At 43.6% G+C, this 19,751-nt stretch overlaps 1 protein-coding gene across 2 annotated transcripts in view; it reads right to left on the reverse strand.

Annotated features, from left to right (window-relative positions):
• opcml (opioid binding protein/cell adhesion molecule-like) overlaps positions 1-19,751 on the reverse strand; it is a 267,544-nt gene that overhangs the window by 132,333 nt on the left and 115,460 nt on the right. The window contains exon 2 of one of the 2 annotated variants that reach the window (XM_034550263.1): positions 18,188-18,263. In XM_034550263.1, the coding sequence (XP_034406154.1) occupies positions 18,188-18,263 (76 nt within the window). Of the gene's footprint in view, positions 1-18,187; positions 19,159-19,751 lie in introns of those variants that run through there. The other variant, XM_034550262.1, reaches the window with a different exon arrangement.

Below are 19,751 nucleotides of genomic sequence, written 5' to 3' on the forward strand. Positions count from 1 at the left end.
ACAACTACTTGGTTAAGTGTTGGAATACATTGTGTAATACATAGTAACAACATTACTTTGTTAGCTTTTTTTTTTGTGCTTTAGTTTTGTTTATTTGTAAAGAAGTCTGAACTGCTTGTGTATGATATGGTGCTGTGAAAATAAATAAATAAATAAATCCACACCCACCTCCTCTCCTGCATCTCATTGTCTCATCAGTCACTCACGACAGACGAATATCGGTTCATAGGGATGAGATCACGTTGAAATGTATTGAACCCCATGCCACAATAAAGAAAGATGTATTTACTCATTTGTTTTTTATGGCTGTCATAGTGAAAAAACCTCTGTTTTTATCCATTAGTTGATCTGTTTTAATTTTAATAGCTCTTGCATTTCCTGGTTTTAAATGCAAAATATTTCTTCAAAGAATCACAATTAAATTAATAAAGAACAAAGTGCATACAGGGTTTACAGACGTTTTTTAAGTCCCTGAAACTGAAAGGAACCACACAACAGTGAATAATATTGATTGGCCAATTACTAAAAATTGGCTCAGTAGTTACCATGGATACCGAAGTTGGTGCGCATCTGATAAACAAGCAAAGATGTTTTTCAAGGAGAAACATTGGTGATCACATTGATTGCTTCTGGTGTGTTCAAGTGCTCGGAAAGAAAAATGCTCCACAGCCTTATTGAAAAAGCTCCGATCAGCTGTAAGACCAGCGATGCTGTCACACTGGACTCAAATGTGTGTGTTCTGGACATGTGCCGTGGCCGCTCCAAGGGTCATCTTGTACTCTAATCCAGGAGAATAAAACTAAATGACTCTGGATGACATACGATTTAAATCAACACTTTTGCATGGATTGATGCAGATATTTAACCAGCACTCAAACTTGAACCAAATGTTTTAATTTGGACACGTCAAGTCGAACACGAGTCGAATCTGGAAGGTGGGAAAAGGTGTGCCTTGACATGAAATGACACCCATGGAATGCTCTCGCTGTTCAACAAGCCTGCAAAGTGAAGACACCCAGAATCAGTGTTGTGTGAGGAATTCTAGAATTATAATGCAAATTGAATTTACTCTAGTTATACTCTGGGGTAGCTGTTAATCTCTGGCTGGGAGCCACATGGCAACAGTAAGTCACTTCAGGAGCCGCCCATTATAGTCAGTCCACAGTGTGATACATTTCCATATCCAATACTATTCGCCCCGCTTTCACACCTGTCAATTACAGTTAAAAAGAACATTTGCTGCAAATTGTGCTCAGATTTGTGTCACTGAATATCAACTGTCACCTGCCGCTGTACAGAATCCTTTCTTCCTATTTATCAAGTCAATGAAAAAGTCATTTGGAATAAACTGAAACATTGACATGGCTCAGTTGGTGCATTTAATGGGGCAAAAATAGTCCTGATAGATGTGCTCATATACTCGTACGTACACACACACACACGTCAGTGATTCTGACAGTGGCCCCGGTTCACCTCCTTCAAGCTGCTCTCAAATTAAGTTTGAACTTTTACATCACGGACTTGAAGGTTGTCAGGTGAGTAAAACAAGCCGTGTTCTCCTCGGTGTGAGCCCGCAGGATGTTTCTGTAGTCGTGAGCGAATCAGTGAGCTCCCGTCTTCTCGGTGAGGCTATCTCATGGCCTTCTGCTGGTTCTGGGGGAAGAATCTGGAATCTGTTTTTTCTCTATGTGTTTGGATTTGAGGGAGTTTTTTTTTTTGTCGCTTACCATCAGTATCAGAGATCAGCTCTGGGGAGAAGTCGCCTGAAAGGACCTCTAAAAAGCTGCCACTGTCCGTGTACAGGGCTCTGTTAAAGAACCCTGCTGGGAGGGTGAGCAGGATAAAGTTACATCAGTATAGAATCCAGGAGATGTGTACCTGACTGAAACAAGCAATTAAAAACAGCAGCGTGTCTGTCAATAGAGAAAGGGTTCCCTCCTGAGTAACCTTATGTTCTCTCCCGGTCCTGAGATGAGTAGGTTTTAGGATCCAACGTGAGCCTCGTTGCAAAACGTGGAACTGAACCTTCCGATCAACAACGAAGAACAGAGAAACGGTAATTAAGGGGATGTTTTCTTGAACAGAAAACAAGGCTCTTGAAAAGGCAGAACATCTCGTAGGAAGTTTCATTTCATTAAAAGAGATCAGGCTTTAGATGTGTCCCCTGGAGGTCTCAGCGAGAGGCTAATAAGATGAAAGGTACACGCACATCAGAAAGCCATTTGTTGCTTTGTCTGCATGATTTCATGTTAAACAAGGTGATTCATAGACTTCATGGAGTTTTAGCTGCATGTTCAGTGGCTTTTGTAAACATGGGCGAGATGTGTGCAAGCAGAACAAATTATATTGCATATGTAAAAGAGGTGGATTTATTTGTTCTGTTTACGAGACACTGCTTTAAATACACTGAAACCAACTCTATTATCATAAGGATTTACTTTGGAGATTTTTAAATGAAGGCCTGACAGCCACATGCTGCAACCATAAACTGTAGTCACAGTCACCCATCGGTTTGTGAACCACTGTTTTGAAACCTTGAGTTCAACATTTTTGCCGTTTCTTTGCAACCAAAAAAAGAGTGGGTGTGGCTATGCTGAATAAGACATTTTTTGTAGACCAAAATATTACATTCAACTTCCATGCATGGAAAAACACTGTGAAAGAGTGTAAAACACAAACTGATCAACGTCCAGACTGGACAACGACGTGGCAGCAACCTGTCAATCACAAGGTAGTCCCGCCCTAATGCATAATTCAATTCAATTCAATTTAGTTTATTTTGTATAGCCCAATATCACAAATTACAAATTTGCCTCAGAGGGCTTTACAATCTGTACACATACGACATCCCTGACCTTTGACCTCACATCGGATCAGGAAAAACTCCCCAAAAATAACCTTTGACAGGGAAAAAAGGGAAGAAACCTTCAGGAGAGCAACAGAGGAGGATCCCTCTCCCCGGATGGACAGATGAATAGATGTCATGTGACCAGATGAACAGAGTTACAGAGTTACATAAACACTTTACATGAATATGACAATGTATGAATGGAACTCCAATCCATGAAACAGAAGGAGGTAGAGAGGAGGGGGCGGGGCATCAGCAGGGCCAACACGAGGCCGGCTCACCAGCATCAGACACCTCCAGGTCCAATGGACCCTATGAGACGTGAAGTCACAACGACTCCGGGGAGGAAGCAGAGTTAATAAGGTGCAATGGAGAGATGTAAATTCATCCATAAGGAGAGAGAGAAGAGGAGATAGGTGCTCAGTGTATCCTAAAACATCCCCCAGCAGCCTATATACCCTGCTTTATGGTCTGTTTGACTCTAAATGACCATAATTTATTAAATGAACAACACGCTGTATTAAAGAAGCCTTTAAACTAGACATCGAGACTATAAACTCATGTTTACAATGTTTACTGAGGGAATAAATCAAGAGAAGTAGAGTCATTTATATAGACTTCTATACAACCAGAGGAGTCGCCCCCTGGTGGACAGTAGAGAGAATGCAAGATTAAAGCACTTCAGCAGAGCTTGCTCCAGAAAAGTAATTGCAACAGGGGGCTAAAGTAACTATAATCTCATAATGTACTTTTCGACATTTCAAAGGTGTATAAAGACAACAAAGTCTTAATTTTTATAATTTCTTTCATATGTCTTTCCTTCTGAGATCTAGACATTAAATACCTTCTTTATTCAAAGAATGATCAATGTAACCTTTATGCTTTTTATCACATTGGGGTGACTTAATCTCAATTTCATATCTTCTAGCACTTTTTTACCAAGTAATCATTAAGGTTTACATCTTCCTTACGGCTCGCTGCACTTCAAGCCAACCATTAGGCTTTGGTCTGACTACAGAGACAGCAGGAGTGTGAATGGCAAAGGTTATGAGGTAGCCTACACAGAGAAGTGAATTAGGTCCTGTCAGGTTTATGGGCATATTATTTAGACTTGGTTACCGTTCGCCTCACGCTGAATCTACAAAGGTTAATCACATTGAGATGCAGCCGTACGTGTTGTTTGGCAGAGGGAAATAACAGCAAGCAGGAGAAGAACCGGAGGTATCAGCATCCTGGTGAAAAGTGTCTCGATGTAAAGGCTAATATCCTCAGGTTTTATTTCTTGAAATGGTAGTTGCACTATACTTCATGCATCCTCTAAACATTACATTTCAGAAAGCCTTGAATAAATCCACCAGGAGTCCAATTCCACTTATAACAAACGATGCTTTGGTAATCAGCAATCTGTACAATCTGTACAAACGTATGTTCACCCTTTCAGAGATGTTGATAGTAATACTAACACAGCCCCTCCTGCCAGTTTCTTTAATATGAATAAATATTTTTAAAAATAACACATCTAGCTTTGTAAAGGATCGGTCTGTGCTGCTTTTGTCAACGTTGAAAGCTGTAATTAAGTTTGCCGTCTTGGTTGTTTCTTTAAAAAATATGCAGAACTTAAGCCGCTCCGTGCAGCATGATTGGTTGGTGCCTTTATTCGCAGTTTGAAAGCTCAGAAATCGACTTTGTATCTGAAATAAGGGTGTGGCTTTTTTTGTAGCGCAATATTTAAGTTTTGTTTGAAAATACCCATAACAAAAATAAAAGTTGTAAAAAATATATTGAAGTGCACATGAACCTCACAACCAGGAGAAACCTCCCTGGTATCAGATCAGTCCATGGTATCTGCAGCTACACCGTGTTCAGGTATCTTTGTCATACCATGGTCATACAAGATCTGGGAGTTTAATATTCAATATGATCGTTTAGTTATTATATTAACACTGACTATGATTATTACAGCAATGAAAATGTAACAGTTTTGTAATATATGATGTTACTGCTTCATCTGCATATCAATGCAGTACATTAACGTATTTCATTGGGAACCCATTTGAAAAGACATTTGATGAGATTTCATCCCGTTATCCAGCAGTTAGAAATGATTAGCTGCTTTATGCTTTATGCTTGATGGTACTTCTGATACAACAGCCCGAGCTGCTGATTGGCCAGTGTCAATAGTTAAAGTTACAATTTTCCAAGACTATAAACAACTTCCAACTGTGCCAGTCAAAGAAAGTTGTTTATCTGGACACAGATGGTGGTGAATACCAAAGACAAAAGGCCATAGCTTTTGCTATTATGGGATCATTTTCTTCCAAAAAGGGGGAGACAGAGAGAGAATGGAAAAAAGATGGTTCAGGTAGACCATTTCAGATAAACAAGAGAAGCTTTCTGTTAAATTGGCTTTATTGATTTTGCAAAGTTAAATAGTGTGTGTCAGAAATGTTTTACAACAGCTCCTTGGTTTTCTCTCCTGTCGCACTTCCATTTATTATCCAGGCAACAGCGCCACAGAAATTCTCCCGGTGACAAGGTGGCGATAATCTCAGAAAAGTGTCCGTATGACTAGGCGGTCGCACACGGAGCGGAACAACAGTCCGGAGCTGTTCCTGTGGATCATTTAGCAGCCGTCACCCCAACGCAGTGGACTTTGGGACACACTAAAGAGATGTGTTACTGGTTGGTGACGGTTACTCTGCCAGAAGAGGGACTACTTTACACTTTTCTGAGTGTTTTCTTTGCAGTGCATTCCAACAATGGATGTTATCTTTCCACAATTATTGTATGTGATTTTTATGAACCAAGAAAGCTGGTATAAAAAGCTGCCAGCATTCTCCTCTCCCCAGCACTCACTGTCAATGTGCCCTTGACACGGCTCAGGGGCCGGGGCAGAAGAGGCTCCCAAGTGCCAACCGTGGAACAGTGTGAATGTGAAGCAGGGATGCTCTGGGTGAAACGTTAAAGTGTTTCCCTTTGGATGAAGATAATAACATACACGCTACTTTGGTATCCAACTTTTGAGAACTTAAAATATTCATATGTATTGATTCTGCTGCCCCAGAATACATTATCATTTCACATTAAGCAAAATGGTGAGATATTCCATTTTTGCTAGATCTGTTTTAATGTGAAACAAATACAGTGACTGATGCAAAAGTAAAACTTGGAATTAAGTCCCACTCACTTGATGAGATTATTTAATATTTCACAACTTCAGAAATTCAGAACATGAACATCACTCCCAAATGTGATTAACGGTGGAGAACGAGAGGGGGGGGATCAATGTGAAGCAAATCAATTCATTACAGCCAGTGGTTTCAGCCACTTATTTGTCTAATGTGGTATGACATTCTTCCCAGCTGACTCCATGTCAGTTTTATCCATATTAATGAGCACCATCAGCTGGCAGACTGAGACGAATTCCCTCCTTGCTTCCTGGCCCTCAGACAGTGAAATCTGGTTGCAATAATAAATCAAGGACACTTATTGATTTCAACGAGCCTCAAACAGAAGCACCAAAACTATGTGCATTAAAACCAAATATCAATCAGAAAGGAAAAGTTACATGAAGGCACATTTAGGCTTTAACATATGATAGACATCTGACTGTCTCTTGTCTGTATCTGAAGGCCGATCCAAATGTCTTTTGGCCTCACTTCAATATATCTAAAGAAGAAAGAGTCTGTTTTCATTGATTGATACTGAAGGCAATTGGGGGCTCCACCAATGGTGTTAGAGCAATAAACAAGTTGCTAATCTGAAAATAATCACTGTAATGCACTGCCTGGTACATGATAGACATGTTCAAGGCTCTCACACTGTGATCAGCCCGTAAGCTAAGGCTGGCAGACATATTTACTGCATTCTTCTGCCAATAGTCGACTGTAGCTGATTGGTTCAGTTGAAATGGCTCCGTCAAGATTAGTTAAGTCTCGTCATCGCGTCGCCCTTACAGAGCATTTAAAACACAATATGAGAACAAAGATATTATGTCCACCCAACCCTTGATTCTAAGTATAGCTCATCTGCACTATCCTTGAGGCGGCATTGGCCGGGGAACAGAATCAATGGGAGGCGCTTTTCTCTGCCATATTCCTTCATTAAAGGGATCTGTTTCGTTAGAGGGCCGGCGGCTGGGATCCAGGTCCCAAGGAGAGGCAGGAGAATTAGGGAATGATTTGTCTGGTCGCGGGAGGCCAGTACTTTGTGTTGACAGATGGTTGGAGACGTCTCATTTCTGAAATGAGATCTCGAGTGGAACGGACGATGAGCGCGGCATACGGGATCTCAAGAGCCGTTTTAATGCCCACGAGCAGTACATCAACTCAGATGGCAGGATTTCAATGTGAAAAGCCGGCAGTGATGAAACGTGTTAGCCCCTCGTGGCATAAGGTCCAGCAACAAGGTCCTGAAACGTGGGGAGCTGCAATACTCTCGTGACTCCCGTTTATATGTCTGTGTCCACATTCTACCAGCCGTATTCTGACCTGGAGGTTTCTAGTTGTGCTGCAGGCTGATCCCTGAAACGTAAAGCTCATGCCCCAGGACCTCCATCACCTCTGGACACAATGCCCTACTCTGTTCAGCATATGATTCTGGAAACAAATAACAGCCATTACAACAGGAAACAAGCTCCCTAATGTCTCCCCATAATTACCATGATATATTAAACTGTTTATGCTAGGGAGGTCAGTACTCAGCTAACTTACTCTGCTACACTGTTGAGATGTCAACATACTTATCTTCACATAACACATGGAGAATATTCAAATGAACTTTCAGTCTCAGCCTTAAGGAAGTAGAAATGGAAGAAAATCACTTTTCACTCATTATCTTTCAAATGTATTCAGCTCAGTGCTCCAACATCTAACCAAACTGTCTGCCTCATAACCGAGAACCAATTCAAATCAATATGCTTTATTGGCATGCTTGTAACAAAGGCAATATTGCCAAAGTGTTCATTCATAATGAGATTATAAAGAGAAAGAGAAATTCACTTAATACAGAAAATAGCAGAAAACAATTATGCCTTGCTGGTGGGTGGGTGTGTATGTGTGTGTGTGTGTGTGTGTGTGTGTGTGTGTGTGTGTGTGTGTTCCTCTGACACTTCCTCCTGCCACGTAAGGTGTGTTATGCTTTTAGTGTGTTCTAGTCTGTAAATAGCTAATAGTATGTAAAACCCCACCGACTTTTTAATTATGTGTTATTTATATATACAACTTCAACTTGAGCTTTATCAAGATACACCACCATGTGGGTTACTGTATTTCTTTACTAGAACAATTAATGCAACAATTATTTTAGAGGGGAACATTTTTTGAATGATTTTAAATAAATGTGTAATACAATAAACCAAAAATAACTAAACGTGGGAATTTCCTGAATCAACTCACTTGAGCCTGTCTCATGAGGACTTCCCTTGTCCTTCCAATCAATCCAATTTCTTATACCAAAAACTCTTGCAGTGCTTGTGCATATACATTTGAGTATCTGGCCAACATCAGGAAACATGTGATTCAATTAGCCATTCATATTTGGCTTGCCTTCACGTGCCCTCGTTGAACATTGAAGCATGTAAACATGTTCTAGTAGAAACACAGAATACAAGTATGAACCTCTAAGACGCTCTCATTACAGTACTGATATCAACTCTGCATGGTTTCAGAAGGCCAGGCTCTTTCAGAGAATTGGGGTGGTTGGATGCCAGAGATGTTTGAGGTATGTCTTCGGTTGCAATCTTCAAAAAAACAAGCACATGTAAAAAACGTGACCTTTTTAACTCAATAGATGGAACGAGAGACAGAAACGGTTCACTGTTTGAGTCCACTCTTCTTTTCAACACATGTGCAGTGGATGGGAGTCATGAGTACGATGGGTTAACGTTAGCTGTAATGTTTGCATAAATCATCCATGTTTATTTAGGCATTTAGAATCTTGAAACCTCAAATATCTATCCCAGGAAGAAGACACTGAACTTCCAGACACTAATTTCAGTTCATGTTCAGGGACACACAACACCACACGTGGTCTCTCTATTCTTCTGTTAAGGTCATTGATTCACCAATTGAAGATGAATCAAATGCCTGAAACAGAGCGCTGTGAACAGCAGAATAACGTTGATCTCACACCTCTACTTCCTGAGGAGCACCCGCTGACACACGATGCAAACAGCTCGGCATGTTGCAGTTTTCACGCCTAGCTGACAATAGGAAACGTGGCTCTTGTGACCTATCGCCATGTAGGAAGTGACATCATAGGGTGTGACTGACGTTTTGTTCATAGATCGTATCCTCATTTAAGTTGTATTCCCTTTGACAGGTTACGATCTATTTCCTTTTTACTGAGTTAAGAGCGTTTTGATCTCGGATATTAATATATTCTTACCTGTAGACTCATATTGTCAATTTGATGATGATAGCCTCAATGTGTTTTCCTTTCAATTATCAATAAGCAATAACATGTGCTTCTATGTAGATTGAATGATAGGGAGAAGTAATAATAAAAAGGTCATAAAGACAGAAACAGCCTCTATAGTTGTTAGACCAGGAATCTTCAAAGGGAGATGTGTTAAATTAAAGAACAAGTCTGTCTGAAAATGTAAGACTGCTTAAACTGCTTTATCCAATGATTTGACCAGCAGGTTAAAGAAGTGCAAAGAAAGAGGTATTTATAGAGAACAAGGAATCGGGGTCCTTCGGGCTTCTTCATCCTTTGTACTCTTTTAATTGTTGACATTTTGTCTATTCTTTTACTTATTTTTACTTTATCCATTTTTTGTAACCTTTTATCTTCTTTTTATTGCAAAAAAACAATCTAACTGCTTTGTATTGTGTACAAGTCCAGTCTCTGGGGCTGCCTTTGTAATCTCCTAAAGGCTAGTGATCTATTCCCCTGAGGATAGGCTGACAGGAGTAAATAATTGGACATACATTTTTAATGACATACCTGCTGCAAGCTAAAGTTAAAATGCTGTTGTTCAGTATTATGTGATTTACTAACTTGGTTGGCTCAGATGGTTCTCGATGCTCTGCTTGTGTATCCAGTATGATGTTGCAGTGTGATTGTAGGGCTCAGACATTAGCTACTGTGTTGTTAGTCAAGCAATAGGGTTTAGTTTGGCATCTAAGTTGAGGGTGTTAGGGTCAGGGTCCTGAAGGTTCCTAACCACACGGGGTTCCTCCAGTGGAGGCCCTTTAGAGCGTGTCCATCCTGGAGTACTTCCTGTCATCCTACACCTATTGCTCACATACATAAATACATTGTTATCCAGCTGTTAAGGAGGCCCAATTCTGAGCCAGAAATAAGCGATACGGTCGTGGCTTTACTGTAGTAAGTTATCCTGGCTCTGCTCCCCGAGGAGGCAGGCTCAGGCGTTCCTGCATGTAGATGTTGGGGGTTCATTACCTAGGTCACAGGGTCACTGAACAAGCCGTCTTCCAGTGCCTCACTCACAGGGAGTACGCAGCCAGGCTGCACACCTTTTCACATGATAATAATGTTCATTATGACTCGGAGCTCGAGCATGCAAGCGAAACGGAATTGTAAGGAAAAATGAACGTTGTGTCACGAGGCCACCACTAAAATTCTGCACACATAGTTGCTTGTTCTTGTACAAACCTGGATCAGACACCCTCTCAAACTGTTTGACTTAATTATTTATGCTGCACTTTGTACAAAGAAATTGAGCAAAAGCTTTGCAACAAGGACTTTTAAATCCTGCAGCACTGTCTGGAGGTGATGGAACTTAATTTCTCTCTCCCACTACGCTCACAATCCTGATTGCAAAGAACGTCGGGCAGCTGCTTCACCGGACTGAAACACACTCTTCTTGGTCTGATCCATCATAACGAGATCAGAATGTGTGGCCTGGCTTCATGGCTCTTTTTTGTCCATGTACAGGAGGTGCAGAGGAGGATGAGCTAGAGGGATGAGAATGTGCTCAAGAGAGGAAGAAGAAAGGTAGGTAGGAGAGTGAAGTAGTAGAGCATGAATTGTCTGGCAGAATGTGGCATGAATGGAAGCTGTTGCTGATGAGTATTAATGATTTCAGAAAGGTGCACCCCAATATGCACAGGGAGGGGACAGCGAAGACAGGCAGTAATGGATGTGGCTGGCTCTCATAAGTGGAGGATCTAGTTGGACTGCAGCACGGCGCCCCGGTTCCTGGATATTAAACATTAATGACTATCTCGGTGATTTACGACAACAGAAAGATGCTGAAACCCAACCTGTGTAAGATGGATGTCTAGGGAATGCTAAGAAGACTGATGGTGGACTGCTGGAGAACCCGACCCCCCGTCCTCCGGTAGTTCCTGTGGGTCAACATGGCGGAGCTTCATCACTGCCTCAGTATTGTTGAGAGTCGTACGTCATTTGAACATCGGGCGATTGTCAGTCTGGACAGAAGTGAAGGGCTCTTTTCAGAAAGTCTGAACTCCACAGCCTCCCTGTGATGATTACCCTCACTTCAATGTTCCATTACATTTAACCACGGCACTCAATGCTGGCGCGCTATAAGGCGAGATAGCCTTACAATTGCTCTCCACTTTTGAATACAATGGTGTGTGTATATATATATATATATATATATTTGCCTATTGGGCAATATTTTGGGCATATGTACTGTATAATATATGTATATATTAGCTTACAGTAATTAAAGTTAATTCAGCGATGACGACCAAGCATTAAACTTGACTTTGGTTCGACACACCCTTGACCCCCTTTCTGTTCTCTCTCTCTTTGAAATGCTTTGTAGAATAAGAATAAGAACACCATTTATCATATAAAATGTATGTGATATCATTTCTGACATCCAACAACACAATGCGTTTCAATGTGTAACGTTCGCCCACGTTCTTGCCTTCCCCTGACAGGCTCCTGGTATCTATTGTATCTAACTATCCCACAGGCACATTTAGCTCTGTCAGCACATTTTCTCTAGTTTGTACTGCTATGTGCAGCCAGCTCAGGCATCGCCATGTTGAGAGGCAGTGCACCTCTGAGATTTTATTCACAGTCATGATAATGACAAGTTGGAATCTTTCACCAAATTTCACCATTTTAACCACGGATTTCCACCTTCCAGTCACTTTTTTATTCTTGGGTTCCTTTATATTGTATTAGGCTGTAAATCACTGCGTTGTCTCGAGAGGAAACATCTGGGCTTCTTTTGTTTGTCTGAAAAGTATTGGTTCAAATGATACATCTAGAGCATGAACAAAGAACCACGCTCGGTGTCCATTCCCATCATCGTCCCCTGAGGCTGCCCATGTCTGCAGTCTGGGTGCACTGCCCTGTTTCCCTTCAACAAGTGAAGCACAGGAGCTAACTGGCTGCAACTCCCAGTCATTATCCCAGAAACTTTTCTCAAAATAATGAGTTTTATATATTTGATTCTGCACAATGTCTATCTTTTGGTTGTTGCAGACGATATGCAACTCTCCAGTTGAGATATACAGACTGCGGAAGCCGAGTCAGTGAAAGCAGCAGCTTGCTTTGTGCCTGAATTATTTAATGTGGCTCATCGACTCTAAAACCTTCATCTTCTCAACCCAAAGCTGTAGTGGTAGCGCTGGTCTGGGAGGGGAACCGTACATGAGAGCATCGTGTGTCACCCTGCATGCGTGAGCCAGACGCGTGCATGGATCAATATCTTGACCTTTTTCTTTTCCGTCTGCATGTCAGCTGGGTCTCTTCTGGGTCTTCTGTATTCAAAGTCTCGCCTATTGTTCCGTACGCAAAAATAGAAACGTAAAAATGATCTTTTAACAGTATATTGACATCATACCAGCAACATTACTACGGGTTGGTTGTCTATATCTGGAGAACATTTTGCTGCCATAAAAATATATTTATTTGTAGCTCCATATCAGCAACAAAAGTCCTCCAGCGTCTTTCTGTGGACAGAATCCGTTAATGGGCTTTTTTTCGGAAATATTTGCAGGACATGCGGTGACTTGCACGGCTCCACAAATGAACATAGTAGCAGCTTTTGTTTGTGGCTTGTTATGATTTACAAATGAGCACACGCTTCTATACTTTTTTTTGTCTAAAATAAATACAAATGACAATCATAATGAAATGAAACGTCCTGGCCCTTCTGAAAGGCAAACTCCATGTAGAAAGGTCTGGTGGACCGCACACGCATGAGAGCACTTGAGAAAAAGGCCACAGTAACGGTAGGTCCTTGTTCCCTTGTGTCCTCGTGTCCTTCTGCCTTTGTGTCCTTGTGTCCTTTTGTCCTTATGCCCTCATGTCCTCGTGCCCTTGTGTCCTTGTTCCCTTGTGTCCTCGTGTCCTTGTGCCTTTGTGTCCTTGTGTCCTTATGCCCTCGTGCCCTTGTGTCCTCGTGCCTTTGTGTCCTTGTGTCCTTATGTCCTTATGCCCTTGTGTCCTTGTGTCCTCCTGCCCTCGTGTCCTTGTGCCCTTGTGTCCTCGCGTCCTCATGTCCTTGTGTCCTTGTGTCCTTGTGTCCTTGTGTCCTTGTGCCCTCGTTCCGGTTTCACTGGCCTCATATAAATATATGATATAGCTAGCGTATACAATATTGAAAAGGTCTCACATTTAAAGCAGGACTTCCACTTAACGTCACGTGTTTGTTAGTGAAAGTGAATTATTTCAGCGTGGACCGGCGGAGACTTTCAAATATCACGACATGTTTGATGGGTGCTAAATTATGATAAGCTCCAATGTTACTGGTCTACAAACACACAACACATCAAGAAGAGTCCGACAGCAGAGCGGCCGCAAGGAGAAACAGAAGTGAACCACGAAAGAATAAAACATTTGCTCATAAAAAGCCAATACTTCCTCAATAAACCTGTTCAACAAGCACGCACATGTATACAAAAGCATTGCCTAATTATATAAGTTAACATATTGATAAAATATATCGAGCTACACTTCCCGGTAAACATCTACTCCTTCTTAAAGATCATGTATGACTCATAAACAGACACAAACTCATACCGCTAACATGATTTAACATAATTCAGTAATACCATTATGACCAGTGGTCAGACTTATGGGATATGGCGTGTGAAAGGGGCCCTGATCTGGAACAGAAATCAGAATTCTGTGTCCACATTCAATCAGATTTGTGTCACATTTGTTTGCAGTGTGAACAAAAGATCCCCCAACATGTGCACCTCCATTCAGTGTGAAGCTGACAATACTAGAAGGTTCTCCCCCTGAATGTGCTGCATCAGCGTGTCCTGAGACATGTCACTCAACCCAGAGCTGCATGATCACGTCATAAGAAAAGAAGTGCAGCCACTTCCCACTGCAGAGGAAGCATTTCCACTGGCACCCTCCTTCACCAACGGGGGTGTCACTTCTAGTGGGACTGCACCTTCACTGGCAGCGGCCCGTCATCAGCTGGCGCTCCACACTCTTACAAGGCTAAGTGAGGGTCAGCAGCACATTACCTCAACCACCTCTGGTGCTAATCTGTCCACCTGGGAGAGGATCCACAGGGAGGAGAGTTACAAAGGGCCTGTCAGTGCAGCCGCTGACACTGAGGGGAGGCAGTGGGCTTCGGTCCATGTTTCCAGACCAGCAGTGACTGCTTCTCTTTGGGAGTGTTGGGGGGAGGGGGGGCTAACAGGCAGCCATGCTGTCATTAAGTTTGAGTGGTGGATCTTAAAAGGACAATGGTCATAGAGCAAAGAGATTCGCCACTTGCTCCCTAAAAAAAATGATCGCTGAGGCTGACCCGAATGTTCCGGAGCTTCGCCCGTCGCCATGGTTATCGCCATCCAACAGCCGACATTTTAGCTTTTTTTTTAGTCCATATGCATCACCCAAAAAAATCCCAAATAACCCATTAAATAAAGAATAGTAATCCCACAGTATTCATGATGCATCATCATTCATTATTATGAGTTATAATAAATATATATATTAATATGGCCTACATATGAACACATCTCTCGCTGTAATTTACTGATGTGATGTTGCACACTTTGTGGACGTCTCAGTGTTGTCCTATCCTTCACGAGACGCTAACAGCAGAAGGGAGGAGGAGGAATACAGTTACATTCACAGGGCGTAAAAAGTAATATACAGTATATCACTGCTCTACGCTGAACTGCAGCCGTATCATTGAGGGAGGTTCAATCGGCGGTGGCTGTTAGTTTGGGAAGCGCTTGATATCATATTGGGTCGCAGTTTTCCACGAGCGCCTTTTTGAACGCCAACATCGCGCTCAGTTAATTGTGGGAGGCCAAAACCGTGATTGTGATTAATCATTGTTTAGTTGTGAAGCCCTACTTTCCAACCAATGACACACTGACACAAATACTGGCAACATTCCAGCCAATTAAAAATCAGTTGTTCACCAAGAATCATGGATGTTCAGGTTATGAATTACATCCCAAAATAAAGACAAGCTCAGATCTGGCATCACCTTTGTGTCCCTCTGACTGTTAATCCAGGTTTTTTTCCTTCTTTTTCTAGTGGTCTGCATTTCTGTAAAAATAAAAAAATTAATCAACGTTTTTGCTTTTGAAGCCCTGATGATGATAATTATTCTCCTGCTCACATCTGCTCGAGTTCCTGTTGGCGGTGGCTTTTCTGTATGTGGGAATGATTCTGCTTCGTGTTGCCCTTGACTGTGTTAATAAAACAGCCCCGTAGAAATGAAGTAGCACCTTCAGAACGTTGCCAGCGACCGGAAAACACGGCGATGCAACACATCTTTCATTAAAGCATATTGTCGGGATCGTTGTAGTTTCCCTGGGCCTAAACGCATTGAACCCTCCACGAGCTCTCAGATCATTGTTGGACTCCTGATCTGAGAGAAAAGAGAGAGAAAAGGGAACTGCGCCAAGCTGGAATGAACCCTCTGTTTTGCTCTTTAAATCTCTTTTATTCTGACAGTTTTTAATGTCACAAACCATGTGACATACTAACTTCCGAACCGCATTAATGGCAACACGACATTCATCAGAGCTATGTGTGCATGGCAAATGCAAGTTCCGAACATTCTAACATATTTGGAAATGAGTTGTTTCAGACTGATACAGCGTCTTCCAATTCCGAGCCTGTACCTGTGTACCGGAGGTTAACACCACAGCCCCCACCTCTCAGAGTGCCCACCTAACCAGCTTCCAGGCCTCTGCATCCCTTGTCTCTTCTGGAGATGGGGGAGTGAGAGAGGCTTCCCACAGGCGAGGCAGTGGGGCCCTCACAGCATCCGCCCAGGGGGTGCTCCAGCACCAGCTAGCTGTCAAATGTGCGGACAATGCTAACACATACCAGCTCCACGCCCCCCCCCCCCCCCCCCCCCCCACCCACCCTCCAACCTGCAGAAGCCGGGAAGCCGAATGAGAATGGCGTCCTTTCATTTCTCTGCTGCTTTCAACCGCGTCCAGCCCCTCCTGCTTGGGGAGAAGCTCAAAGCCGGGCATGGTTTCCTTGATTACGGCCCGACTGGCTGCACTGACAGGCAGCGGTTCATCTTCCTCCGGGGCAGTCTATTGGACACACTGAGGAGCAGCACGCCTGTATTGTCGGCCTTTGAGTTCACTCTCCTAACACCTCTCCTTTTAAGATTCAGCTCGGGGTCACGGCAGCTCAGCGAGTTATTTGAAGGCTCCTCTATTGTGCGGTGCATAGGTTAGAGCGAGTCAAGGAGACCGGCCGCTCCAGCTGCAGCGTGACGAAGGAGCAAGAGGTGGAGTTCTCCCCGTCACCGTCCGAGATGTGGCGAGTGAAAGGTCGGCTTCCAGTGGATCCGACCGACTACTGAACAAGTTCCACTAATGAGTGGAGGCCGGCGCACAATTCTAACTGGAGACATGATCACAACACTGTGGCTCTGAGGCTGCACAAGGACATCAACTCCCCCCCCCCCCCCCCCCCCCATCCGTGGCGAGCCGGTGCGGCTATGTTGCATGATCGCCTTCCACCCCGTGGTGCAGAGGCAAGCTGTTCGGCTGCCCCTCCGTGTCAGCAGTCATTAAACTGTGCAATTATTCTTGTCTAAATACCTCATATCTCAGCCGGCTCGGAGCCAGCTGAACTGCACTGACCCGCGCTGACAGCTTGAGGATAATGTGGAACTACATTACCGAGGAGTCATATTCATATCCGTACAAATGTCCGTCTTTTATAGCGCGCGCTTTGTAAATCATACTTAAGTTCGCAGTCAATTAGCATCTGTAGCACCGTACAGATGTGTGCTACTGGTAAGCATATGTTAAAAATCAAGGCGTCACATCGCTTGGGCCTCAGCACCATGCACACGCCTCCATTCTTTACACTGTTAACCTTTCCTGGGTGGGATGCTCATTCTATCTTTTCTTCATACTCTCTACCTGTTGACCTACAGTCTCCTCTTCCCAGCACTCAAAAACAAGCAGGTGAAGCGAGTGGATGTAACAGGTGTTACAGTATATGATGGTTTCTGTCTGTTCTTGATAACTCTTTGTACGTGTGTGTGTGTGTGTGTGTGTGTGTGTGTGTGTGTGTGTGTGTGTGTGTGTGTGTGAGTGTGTGTGTGTGTGAGTGTGTGTGTGGGTGGAGCCCTATCTCGCATCTTTTCAAAGTGATTGTGAAGTTGCAGCACCACACCTGGTCTATTTTTATACAAGGAACTACAGCAAACCTACAGCATGGGTCACAGGCCAAAGCATATCACAGTGAGCAGAGAGAAGACAACACAATCACATGGGATAAAGACACACAGATAAAGACTGTTCAGGAATATATATTTAGATAAATATATATATATATATATATATATATATATATATATATATATGTGTGTGTATATATATGTGTATATATATACATATATGTATATTATATATATATATATATATATATATATATATATATATAGTATATACATATTATATATACAAATGATATTATATATATTCTCATAGGACTTTCATAGAAATAATATAATAATATAGTGATTAGTGATTTTCCATTTATGCTACAAACTGCCAGAAAGAGAGTCTCACCACTTCAGTGTGACTAAAACAAACCAGCCCCGCCATTTAAATCATAATTGCATTTGTATCACACACTTCAATCAATAGTACATAACCCCTCCCAGTGATGAATTATAGCTCGGCTCCGCATCCAACACACCTTAGAGCAACCGGATCAATAACATTCAAGGGCAACGAGGAGAGGCTGCACACCGACTTCTGTACGTTATGCAACTTCCACATGCACGCGCGTGCGGTGCACGCACTTCTATCAGTAGTAACTCATATTAAGAAAGCCCAAACAAAGATGAGCGTTGTTCCGTCGGCTCCGGTGACCTTTAGTAACTCCGGCAGCAGCCCGAGAGGAGAGGAGGAGAGCGGGCACACTTACTTCAAGACGGCGCTGTCCCCCTGTCTCACGGTGATGTTGTCCTTTAATGCAGAGTCCCCGCTCCGGGCTGGAACTCCTGCAGGTACAAGGAATAACAATTTAAGTCCGAGGAGCAGGAGGCATTTCCCCGGCACCGCCAAGCAGCCACAAATCCCCATCATCTGCTGTCACTGCGCAACTTCCAGGACAACTTGAAACCCCCGCTGGTGATATTCCGTGTTTGCGTGTCCGACTCCACACAACGAGATGCGGGGTCGCCTTCTGGAGCCGCTCCAAGTGGACGGACTGTGGCGGAGAAAGCCGGAACACAACGGCGTCTCTCCAGGAAACTGACTTCGGAGGAGAGAAATGGAGAAATGCGCACCGTCTCCTCCGCTTCAAAGTGCCGTGAAATGGATGCTCTCCGAGAGATGCTTCACGGAGACTTGGATGTGCGCGCGCTCTCTCCCTCTCTCTCTCTCTCTCTCTCTCTGTATCTCCCTCTCTGTCTCTCTGTCTCTCTCTCTCTCTCCCTCTCTGTCTCTCTGTCTCTCTCTCTCTCCCTCTCTGTCTCTGTCTCTCTCTCTCTCTCTCTCTGTCTCTGTCTCTCTCTCTCTCTCTCTCTCCTCTCTGTATCTCCCTCTCTGTCTCTCTGTCTCTCTCTCTCTCTCCCTCTCTGTCTCTCTCTCTCTCTCTCTCTCTCTCTCTCTGTCTCTGTCTCTCTCTCCCCCCCTCTGTCTCTCTCTCTCTCTCCCTCTCTGTCTCTCTCTCTCTCTCTCTCTCCTCTCTGTATCTCCCTCTCTGTCTCTCTGTCTCTCTCCCTCTCTCCCTCTCTGTCTCTCTGTCTCTCTCTCTCTCCCTCTCTCCCTCTCTCTCTCTCTCTCTCTCTCTCTCTCTCTCTCTGTCTCTGTCTCTCTCTCCCCCCCCCTCTGTCTCTCTCTCTCTCTCTGTCTCTCTGTCTCTCTCCTCTCTGTCTCTCCCTCTCCCTCTCTGTATTTCCCTCTCTCTCTCTCTCTCTCCTCTCTGTCGCTCCCTCTCTGTCTCTCTCTCTCTCCCTCTCTCTCTCTCCCTCTCTCTCCCTCTCCCTCTCTGTATTTCCCTCTCTCTCTCTCTCTCCCTCTCTGTCTCTGTCTCTCTCTCCCTCTGTATTTCCCTCTCTCTCTCTCTCTCCCTCTCTCTCTCTGTCTCTCTCTCCCTCTCCCTCTCTGTATTTCCCTCTCTCTTTCTCTCTCTCTCCCCCCCTCTCTCTTTCTCTCTCTCCCCCCCCCCCCCCTCTCTCCCTCTCTGTCTCTGTCTCTCTCTCCCTCTCTGTATTTCCCTCTCTCTCTCTCTCTCCCTCTCTGTCTCTGTCTCTCTCTCCCTCTCTGTATTTCCCTCTCTCTCTCTCTCTCCCTCTCTGTCTCTGTCTCTCTCTCCCTCTCTGTATTTCCCTCTCTCTCTCTCTCCCTCTCTGTCTCTGTCTCTCCCTCCCTCTCTGTATTTCCCTCTCTCTCTCTCTCCCTCTCTGTCTCTGTCTCTCTCTCCCTCTCTGTATTTCCCTCTCTCTCTCTCTCTCCCTCTCTGTCTCTGTCTCTCTCTCCCTCTC

Source organism: Cyclopterus lumpus, chromosome 14, assembly GCF_009769545.1.
Source record: "Cyclopterus lumpus isolate fCycLum1 chromosome 14, fCycLum1.pri, whole genome shotgun sequence".
NCBI classification, from domain to species: Eukaryota; Metazoa; Chordata; class Actinopteri; order Perciformes; family Cyclopteridae; genus Cyclopterus; species Cyclopterus lumpus.